Raw genomic sequence first — 11,549 nt, 5'->3', positions numbered from 1 at the left:
AATTTCATTGATATCCCAAATCGTTTTTCTTTTATTAAAAAAAAAAACTTTTGTAGCGCTCTTATTGAAAACCCCGCTTTTAAAGTTGAGGCCACTGACTTCGAATTTCAGTAGTAATAGTTTCAACTTAATGTTGGATCGTATATCTTTCCATGATGAAATGGCAAACCTTACTGACGAGAAATGTCAAGAGAGCGGCAAAAATATGGCGTCGTTTGTTGTCCCTATCGATCTACTTTTGTAGTGCCCTATTGAAAAACCCTATATTTTACTTACTCTTTGCATCCATTAAAAGTTGCCGAATTGAAAGCCAAAAGTACGAGTATGTCCATTTAATGTCATTAATTTTACATAATTAATTTATTGAGTACCACGTTTCAAAACATCTAATGTGATGTATGTATGTATATTTATGTATGTATATATGAGCGTTGATTTTATTTATTCCAATACGTTATGTCTGTATTGTAGTATTTAATTTTCTGTAAAAGTTACATTCATAAAACGTTTAATGCAAATGCAACACACACATACACACAAAGAAGTGCATGCACGCGTGTACATAAGTTCATCGACCTTCATTTGACTCCTTCTACACAATCTCTTCATGTAAATGCTAAAATCGGATTTCTAAAAACTTTGCCTTAAGATTAAATTAACGGAAGTTCCAGCAGCGTTCAGTGTAAACAATATCTCAATAATTTTACGTTTTAAGCTAAAATTGTACAATAAATCAATTCGCCAAGCAAATCAGTGCGTTCAACATGTTTTCGTCTAAACTAAATTTTGTCAAATTAAAAAAGTTAGAACAATAAATTATTTTTGTATTTCATTCAATTAACTCTAGGAGCTTAAAACACTAATTAATTAATTTAGTTACATTGAGTATACGCATACATATGTATTGCAAATCCTTAGACTACGAGCTAATTAAAAATGCATGGCATATTGCATCATCTTCGCCAACAAACGCACCTCACACACACACACACTCGCATGCGCGATGGCGTGCGAATGCGCTGTGTGCGAGCGTCGCCTTTAAAAATGTCTCACATTGAACTTTCATCTTAATTTTCTACATATTCACTGCAGATGCCATACTTTTCCTTGAAATTACTTTATTTGCTTGATTCTCCTCAAGAATTATTTCAATATTTCAATTTGATTTTTGTCGCTAAAAATTCCTTAAAGTTTAAACAATTACTTTAACGTAAATAAATTGCCATCCAGAGGACTATCACATTGGAATGCGGCGCACCAGCAGATACTCGGAGAACTGTTGCCCCTCTACGCCGCCGCCGGTGCTCGCCTCGATGGTGAAGCCGGCATTAAGCAGGCGTGTCAGCACCTGCACCGAATTCAATTTGCAGTAGCCGTTCAATGGAAAGCGTATGATTTGCCGCCAATCGCCCTGGTTCCACGACACGCCGCTGCGGCTGGTCTGTGTGCCCTGATTGGCTTCGGGAAAGACTTCGTCGAGTAGTGAGCGCTCGGCGGAGAGCATGATGCGCTCACCCAAGTCGGGTGATATATGCAATGCGACCACTTCGTAATTATATTCGGGGGAGGAGTTGGTGCGCGGGCTGCTTTTGATGCGTGCCGGTGGTGTTGGTGGCGCCACTAGATAATTGCCATTGCGTACACGATCCTTGCGCATGCTCTCCAATTGTTTGATCATCGCTGCAAGTGAGTGGATGCATACAAGAATTTTAGAATTATGTAATATTTTTAAAATTATACAGTTATGTATGTAAAATGAATACATTATTTTGTAAAATGGATATGGTACCCTTTACAAGAGTGTACCAGATCCCGACATGAAAACGCGAAAGGCTCAATGGGGTTCAGTTAACAATTGAGGAGTAGCTGAGCGTAATTTTGTACAAACAAACTGCTGTGGAAACTCAATGTGGAAGAGAGGGTGAAAAAACCTAGCGCTGACCTTCATGCTTGTAAGCATGCTAAGAGCCTATAGCCTGGTCGCAAGCATTAACGTTAGACAACGGTCGTCAATCCAATTTTGCCTTACCGTGCTTTCGTGTGGTGTCAGCAAAATATCATACAGTTTACCGAATAAGGTAAGCGAATACAGCAGCTCGCTATTAAACTGCTAAGACAGTTAACAATTCAGAAAAGAACTCAATGTAAAATTAAATTTCCGAAATGGGTGGGGAATGAGGGGAAATAGAATGTTATAAGGATATACACGATCGCCAGGCTCAAGTACGAGAGCTCCGAAGAAAAACACACATGCTTTTTACCCACACGGTCATAGAAGACTGCGAGACTGTTGTTGCCCTAAAGATAGGTCACAACTTACTGGCATCGGATGAAAGCCGGATGGGCATATGTAAGGATGGCACATAAATAAATAGCAGAGAAGTAGGCAGTAGCCTTGAACACCTCGATTTCATCCCCTCCTCTGTCCAGCCTTTCTACAGTTTGTCTTAGATGTCTAGGAGTTTCAAAGTTTAAGGTATTAGATCTAGTATACAAATTAGATATCAAGTCTACCTTAAACTTCACAAAATCGTTCACACCAAGCTCAGTACTACTATGATTTGCAATAATTCCACATTTTCTAGTTACTTATTTATGTTGGCTCCCTCAGAAGGGACTATACTATGCCTCCGAAGTGTATACCCATGAAAGCGATAACTGGAGAACGATTTGAGGTGTTATATATTAATAAAAAACGATATGGGTCCGGCTGGAAACCCCAAAACAGAAGAACTTTACAAAAAGCTTAAGCTTGAGCTCATCAATTAAGCAACGAATTTTAAATTTGACACATGAGTTCGCAGTGGAAGGGAGCATATACGACTTAAAATAGTTTATAATTTCATATATGAAAGAATATTGAATTGCAATGCAATTTCTTTCATAAAAATTTTTTGTAGGCACCCGCCTTCTTATACAATCCCCTAGAGCAGCCAATGGTTGTTTACTCCCAATCTAGACCTTTCTCGCTTATATTATATAAAGACAGATATTACTAGCTTATGTTTACTTACGTTCCACCTCAAAGTAACGTGCCTCCTCGAGCAGCAATTCGAGATCGGGAAAATCCTCGGCAATCAAAAGTCTTGAGTTTCTCATGAAGTTCAGTACGTGTCGGAACATGCCCCCATCACGATCAATGAAATAGTGCTGTTTCAGCGAGTCCAACACAATTGGTATGGTGCCGTTGAAGAGCTTTGCCAACTTTGAGTCCGGATACTTGGTGAGCGTTTCCAATGAGCTGGTGTAAATCGTGCCACCCACATCGATATGTACGGGTGCCGTGTATCGCGAGGCAGCTGCTACGCATGGTATGCCGGTGATGGGCTTGTGATTGGCATGCAAATAGGAACTGGCGCTGGCGGCAGACGTGCTACCAGGAGCGCTGGATGCTCCGCCACCCACGCTGGTCGGCAAACCAATTGGGGGCACCGATGAGCTGGCTGGCGGTGTAGGCGTGGGGGAGGAGGAATTCGAGATCGTCGGTGAGACAGTGGGTGAGGCGCTGCAAGGTAAAGAATTAAATATAGTCTGTTGCCGCGAATATGTATCTGTCGAAGCTTACCTTATTTTAATGTCGCCTCTGGCAAAGATACGCCCCGTCGATGACAGATCGCGGGGTTCGAGGGATTTTGTATCTCTTTCGCGTTCGCGGTCCATATCGCATTTTTTTCTGCAAAGGTAAGAAAAGTGTAAACATTTTATTATAATTTTTTGCCAAAACTGTACAGTTCTTTTAACGAATAATGGTTCAATGTGCACAAATTCAATCGCTGCTCTCTTTGTTAAACTATTTCGCTCAACCTTAACGAAATGAACTACCTATTGTATATCGAAAAGTGAGTTTTGTTGTAGTTTTAGCCCGAAAACTTCAGAAACTGATTGGCGCTCTATTCACATGAGATTTGACATATTTTACGACCGCGCCACCACACTAACTCGCGCACACTTCAAGATTCAATCCTTTTCTCTTACCACACACTCCCGCCTTGCGGCATTGGCGCGTAGGTTCTACGCGTTAAGCTCGTTCGCTGAAGAAAATGCCGCAGTGCCTGCAGCTGCAGTGCCGGCAGCGGCGTGTAACAATAACAATAACGCAAATATACGAACACAACATTGTGTGGGTTACAGTGTGATGCCACAGCGCTCCATTTTTCGCCTCGTCTACCATATGTAACTGCCGCTCACGAGGTCTTCGTGTATTCCTTTGAGCTATAAGAGGTTTGGGTCACCATTTTATTCGGTTTATTTTGTTAGCGCATAAAAGCTTAACTTTTTAGCTTTGATTTTTTGTCTACGCTGAAAGTTATGTAAATCTTTTACAGTCAACACAGTGTGGCACATGCAACAAGTATTCAAAATAAGAGTAAGAGTGGGCGATTTCCAGTCGGTGCGTCGTGTGTTGAAATGCTCGCTCAATACCATGATGAGTTGATAATAAAGAAAACGTTCTGAAAGGATTCGCTCTTTTTAGTCAAGGTCAGCTTTTGAGACAAAAATGAACAGGGTATATTAAGTTTGTCACGCAGTTTGTAACGCGCAGAAGGAAATGTCAGAGACCCTAAATATATATATACATATATAAATGATCAGGATGACGAGATGAGTTGAAATTCTTCTTCTTGTCTGTGCAAGCTCTAACTTGAGTAATCGTCATGAAACTTTGTACACGTGTCCTTGTTCGAATCGTAAAGGCGAGTGATATTCCAACCCATTCAAGCTCCTCTTGGCACCTCTTGCAACAGCGTGAAAATAGGTAAAATCGAATAAAATAGCTGAATTTATACCTCATATATCGGCCAATATGTGAGATCTCTTAATTAAGTTGGGGGTATATTATAACCTAAAAATATACCAATTTGATTGTAATCCATACACAATTTCGTGGAATTCTTTCGCAACATATTGGATATGAAGTTTTGCCAACACCTGAAGGTATTTCCCCGACTTTGAGCCGTACAAATTGCAAGAGTGTGAAATGTTCGATTATACCTGAACCTAACCCTACCATACTTGTTATATTTACAAATATTAAGTTATTGCAGTCGATTGAAATGAAAAGAGGAACAAAATTTTAGCGAAAATAAACTCATAAACTACGAAGCAAACACACAATATTCAAATGGCGAAATCAGTTGAAAAAGTTTGCCAAACTCAAAAGAAAACTGAAGCAAATGCCTGCAGCTGAATTTATAGTTGTTGTTGTTATTTCGAGTCAAAGATTGCATCCGTTTAGCTGCGAAGGTATGTGTGTGACCAAAGGGAAAATGGCGCACGAGTGTTGCCAAACATGATCGCCGAGAGTGTGCGCGTATGTGGGGTTATGTGGAAATATATGAGAACATATAGTACTATGTATGACTTACAGACAGCGACAAGGTTGTTTCCCGCACTAAAACAAAGCAAAGAAATAGGATGGGTTAAATATGAGAGGAATCGAACGTTAGATATTCTCGAAAATTGCAAATATATAAAGGGTGTTAAAAGACAGCTCTTCAATCTCTTCAAGTAGCTCTTTACGTCAATTTTGCTTGTCTACATACCCATTGAGCTAGAAATGGACCTTGTCGCTGATAAAAATTTGCCTCGAAAACGTTGGAACTTCTAAGAACTTTTCAAGAGCCCATAGAGCATAGCGATGTCGCTTGGGAGGGTCGAGCGGCTTCAGTTATTGCACAAGCTGTGTTTTGTATGCTTTCAATGTAAGATCTCGAGGTAGAATGTGCCAGGTCTTTCCTTAGGTCAATGCGAGTTGCTGCGAACGGCTCCGAATCGACACTCCACGGTCTTCGTATACACTCTCAGTTACGACAGCTATACGTAGGTTGCTATATATATTTCTGGCCTAATAATGTAAATAGGCATATTTATCAACGAAACTGGTTTTTTATTTATTTTTTTTTTTTTTCGTCGATTGCTGTTTTGTTTCGGGCTCATACGCAGATCCATGATTCGTCACCTGTGACGATCTTATAAACGTGTTTTGAAGCACCGCGATCGTATTTTTTCAGCATTTCTTTACACCAATCCACTCGAGCCTTTTTTGAGCGATTGTCAAATTGTGCGGGATCCAACGAGAACAAATCTTTTTTATGGCCAGGTGTTCATGCAATATCGGATGTATGCTGGTGGGAGAAATGCATAGTCATGCCTCTATCTGAAGGTATGTTACATGACGGTCTTGCATTATCAGTTCACGTACGGCATCGATGTTTTCTGGCTCAAAGGCTGTTTTTGGACGACCTTCACGGAATTCGTCTTTGAGCGAGCGTCGGCCACTATTGAATTCGTTGTACCAGTTTTTCACAGTGCTATAGGATGGCTCAAAATGTCAAACTTTCCAATGGAAATGTCAGATTGCACCTGACAACACTTAGTGTTGCCCTAGGCCAGAATATATATAGCAGCCCTCGTATTTTCTTCACCTTCGGGCAGGACGTGGTCTCAAGATGGGTGATGGTGATGCGGATAGTACGCTCAGTAGGTAGGTTATGTTAATAATAAGTTGAGCGGAACACGCGAAACACATTCTTTACAGAATGTGAATTTTCTCAATAAAGTGGAACGGTTTGCAAACGTTGTTCATTTCCATGATGAAATGCCAAACAATACTGAACAAAACTAACATGACAGCTTAACACAAAAAGGGCTTCTGGAAAAAGCCCCTCTACTTGGATAACTCGTTATTCAAATTTCAAAACAGTCGATACAGTATTTTTTTATTTTTTATTCCCAGAAATAAACGTTTTTTAGGCTATCACACTAGATGTCTCCTTAATAAGCGATGGCAAAAAATATTAATTCAGATCAAAATTTCCTGAAGATATAATCTGGTACGAGTATAATCTTAAACATTCGCTATTTGATTTCATAAGTACTATAGTACAGCACGGCATTTAGCCATCTGTATACACCGCCACGCATAATTAAGTAAACCACCACAAAACGTTTGGCTGCCAGAAAACTAGAGCAGTTGCAACAAGATGTTGATGTGACTTCGAAGCTGCTCTCACCATTTTTGATATGCTACAATTTCGCTGAAGGCAGTAGCGAGCTAAACTTCATTGCGCCAAAGCGAGGGCTTGCAGCTTTGCATTAATCCATATGTAGCTATCCTTTTCTCTATGTTTCTTTTCTCCTGGAGCACAAAATAATATTTCATCGTGACGAAAAATGTGGCAAGCTTAAAATTCCTGCAGGCTCTTTAGCCGGAATTAGTGCCACACATAGAAGGGTGCATTTTCAACGGTACCCAAGTACATGCCACACAGCCACACGCATATGAAGTTGCATGTAAACAGAAAGTATACAACCGCTGATTTGGGCACCAAGCTCTGAGAGAGCTGCAACTTGAAGTTTTTCGAAAGTCATATAACCAACAAGAGCTCTGAGCTCACAGTTTACATTGTTTCACAGTGGACCGTTCAAATAAAAACAAGAATTCGATAAGCTGTGTCTACATGCTCTTAAAGCCGACGCGTTAGTGAAACAATTAGAGCAATTAGAATCGAAGTCGAGTATTTTGGCTTCGACTAGCAACTGAAGTTTACGTTCGTAAGTAGCTGGCACAGCAAGCAGCGTCAGCAGCGCCTGTTCAATTAGCAGTAAGATATCTGAAACAACAACAACAGCCAATAACATAAACTCTCCGAATGCTGCCTGTGGCGTTGTGTGTGTAATCCTTGTGGCAACGTAAGTAGGAATGAGCCTTTATCCGTGTACTCTTCCGTTCATGCCTCCCCAGTGGAACGCTTCGAGTCACAAAAAAGAGAAAACTTTTCTTTCCTCTATATTTGTTTGTGTTTACATACAAGTATATGTGTTTGTATTTGTATTTAAAAGATATTGCATGTGCATACTCGCCAATGGGGATGTGTTCTTGTGCCGGTGTAGGTGTACATGTGCAAACATCTGTATCTTAGCATACGTAGGAAAGTTTTTCAGGCATAAACCTTATCTCAATTTTAAACCGCCCTCAGAGGTTTTGTGCTTTACTTCGGCTCAACTGAAGCCAAAACCACACTACACTAAGAATGCCACACATATGTAAAATCCCATAAGCAAATGCACACAAAAACGCTACGACTCAATGAAGGCAATCATGGCTAGGGAGTGAGAGATAAAACAAATGAAAAGTACCTACAAGCGGATTTGTTTGAAATAACATGTATGTTAATATGTATAGCTACCCTGTGAGAAAATCTGACTTGTACAAACAATTTGGTAGTCGACATCACGGATATGTGTATTAATATGTAGTACCCAAGAATCTAAGCAATTACAGATTTAATAAATGTTATCAGACTTTTTTGAGCAGGTGAAATGAAAATCAGATCATTTTTTCCAAAAAGTTCCGCAAGGCTTAAAATAGAGCAGGTTCTTGCTGATCTCAGTGAATTTAACTTAAGCAGAAATTATCAGTGATTAATTAAATGACAACTTCCGTCGTTGCTTGATTCTCAGCATGCCTTACATATCCGCTAATAATAGAGCAGACTATGTCAGAATCGTCCTACCACTTAATAGATATAGATAAGATGACGCTAAAATACATTGTCGATTTAACAGAAAGTCCAAATTTTCCAGCTGGGTATTTGTTGCGCTGCTTCCGGTGCCTAACTTAACAATACGGCGCTTGCAGCTTGATATTCTTATGAAATATCGTTTGTCCTCCCACAATAATCAAAATATCAAGTTCATAGTGCAGGCAAGGCGACAGAATAAAACAGTGCATAAACGGCGAATGAAGTTAAAATAGGGAGGAGGGCGGAAAAGTAGACGCAGCGTCTCGTTGTCGCTGAAGCAGAAAAACTGCACTGAGAAATTATCGCTCGAAGGCGCAACGAGGTAGCGAATATACTGGAAGGCTCGGAACAGTGGACGCAGAACGACTATATACATATGTATTTTTATTAAATATGAGAAGAAAAATTCTGTTAGATCATAGTTACTAAAAGAGTTTCTGACGACAATGCTCGAGCCTATAAAAAGCAATGTATATTTGGTACACATTCAAGCTCCATTTCATTTACAAAAGTACCCGAAAAACTTTCGGTAATGATACAAAATGAGTCTTTAGAACTAAAGCTTAACAAACAACGCTCTTTTATTTAGTGTTTTATGAAATACCGTTATTTTTTTTTCTTTGAATTGAATATTCATACCCTGGACAGTATTTAGATAGTTTGCCATGAAGTTTGAAACACACTTCTAACACATAAGGGAACGTCGGTGACCCTTTAAAATGTACAAGTATATGTATATAAACGATCAGAATGATGAGCTGAGTCGAGTCTGTTTGAATGAACGCGAACTTTTCCCTCAGATTTTGAGATATTTATCTGAAATTTTGAACACGCCCGTTTCTCCCAAAGAAGTCGTTGTGTTTTAACGTGAGTACCTGCTGCAAACGGCCATACCCCACGGTACTTAAAGGCATATAGATCAAAACAATGCTTTGATCAGAACCTCAACTAATACTTTCAAAAAGCTTGCAAGCGGCATGCTTTATTTGGTTCCATTTGGTGAGATGGAAAGGACACCTTTTCCACCTTGGTCGTGTTCGAGGCCGACCTAAAACTTCTGCCATGCTGAACAAACTGAACAAACAACTACTTATCCTTATCCTTATCTTTTTATATGACGAATTTCATAACGAAATTTGGCAAGTCATCGCCATAATCTTCGGAGAAATTTTTGAGATCGATCTGACCGAATGTGACCGATCAAAATCCAGACATTGTATAGAAAACTTTTTTTATTTGATGAGATGTCTTCAAAAAATTTGGCATAGATTATTATCCAATGCATCGCTGTAATCTCAGGACATATTGTTGAGATCGGACCACTTTATCTTATAGCTGTCATACAAGCTTACCTATCAAAATCAAGCTAAAGACCTTTTGATACCCTTTTGCTGTTATGAGAAATGTATCTGCCAAGGGTATTATAGCTTCGGTGCAGCCGAAGTTAACGCGCACTCGATACACTGTGCGGTTTTCGAGAATTTGAAAATAAAAGCAGTAAATCACCCGCTACATGCAGAGTAAGGCATCTTTCCATATCGCATACTCACTACTCATTTGAGTAAAACTTTGAACTCATATGGATCTCTCTACACATAAGCACACATGTTTACACATACGAGAGTATGCACTTCCCCTTAAAGTTGTAAACGCTTTGCTTGAAACGTTACGAAAGTTTTCCTTCTCCTCTCATTTTTTGCAAAATATCCGAACTAATAGACGTACACTGCAACTCCCACTGCCCCAGTGCAACAGCGCCATCAGCAACTCCACCCAAGCATAAGCCACCAACAGCACTAACAGCGACTAAAGATTATACTCATACAAACAGAGGCGAGTATAGACTAGATGAAGACACACCAGAGAATTGCACCGAAGGCAATATGGGAAACAAAAACACAAAAAAGAAGATAGCATAAAACGAGAAAAGCGAGCGGAAGAATCTAAAGCTGGGCAAATCGATGAGGTGGACGATGATGACGACGCCGACGACTACAACAACGCTGACGACGACTGCGATAGCGTTGTCGGATGTGAAACAAAACAAAACAAAACAAAAATATTTGGAAAACTAAAATAACAACAATAACAATGGCGAAAGCAACAGCAATGTTTACCAAAAACGAATGCGAAAGAAGCACACAAATCAAAAACTCCTTGGGGCCAAGTTAAGAAAAATTCATCGCCTACGGACATTTGGATGGGTTTCGTTTCATTTGGGTTGATTCTGGTTTCATTGCGTTACCGCTTCTTCGCACAAACACATGCTAGCACATACGACGAATAGGTCCGTCCGTTTGCCAAGCGCTCACAGCGCAAGTACTTGGTGCTGGCCTGAGTCCAGGGTCGAGGTGGTTCGGTGTTTGCCTCTTTTTGTTTGGTTGGTAAGATGTTTGTGCGGTGGCTTGTTGTTATTGTTGCAGTGTTGCCTTTTGGACTGAATTAAATCACAACGCTGATGAGATGGCAAATGAAAAACTTTGGCCTGTGCGCGCTGCGACACGGCGGCAATCCGAGGTAGACGAGGTGGGACGACGGCAAGAGCGCAGTGGAACAGCAATATGTGGAGGCAAACAATGCTTAGAGCCAAAAGGCGATAACGACACTGAGCAAGGACTCGGATGACAATAATGGTGACGGCAAAGGCGGCGCGGGAGTGACTTCGCTAACTGGCTGTTGGGTTAGTAAGAGGATGGCCGCGAGCAATGAAGGATGCATGGCAGTATGGTTGAATGATTCGTAGGGATGATGGTGGACAGGCTGCAAACGAAGTGGATGTTGTGAGTATGTATGTGGGAGTGTGTGTATGTGTGTGTACACGAATGGCCTACAGCCAGAGAAGTCGCCGTAGTGGGAATAGAAGTTACACTCGCTCTTACCTCTGCTTTAGCATACACACATACACGCTTGAGTATGTAAGTGTATGCGATATTGGGTGGGTGACTTATGAGTTGATATGCAATGTACCATATATATTTATACATATTTACATGTTAGTGCATGTATGCGCCTTCGTCTACTCGG

The 11,549-nt window shown here is 40.4% G+C and overlaps 1 protein-coding gene across 2 annotated transcripts in view; it reads right to left on the bottom strand.

The window, feature by feature from the left end:
* Positions 1-317: 317 nt before the first annotated feature.
* LOC120772161 (BTB/POZ domain-containing protein kctd15-like) overlaps positions 318-11,549 on the bottom strand; it is a 114,745-nt gene continuing 103,513 nt past the window's right edge. For both annotated transcript variants that reach the window (XM_040100599.1, XM_040100598.1), the window contains exons 4-6: positions 3,566-3,673; positions 3,015-3,505; positions 318-1,680 (exon numbers count right to left, since the gene is read on the bottom strand). In XM_040100599.1, coding sequence (XP_039956533.1) covers positions 1,238-1,680; positions 3,015-3,505; positions 3,566-3,660 — 1,029 coding nt within the window. In that variant the 5' untranslated portion in view covers positions 3,661-3,673 and the 3' untranslated portion in view covers positions 318-1,237. The remainder of the gene's footprint in view (positions 1,681-3,014; positions 3,506-3,565; positions 3,674-11,549) is intronic.

Source organism: Bactrocera tryoni, chromosome 3 (genome assembly GCF_016617805.1).
Source record: "Bactrocera tryoni isolate S06 chromosome 3, CSIRO_BtryS06_freeze2, whole genome shotgun sequence".
Classification (NCBI taxonomy): domain Eukaryota; kingdom Metazoa; phylum Arthropoda; class Insecta; order Diptera; family Tephritidae; genus Bactrocera; species Bactrocera tryoni.
This window is presented reverse-complemented; position numbering and strand designations above follow the sequence as displayed.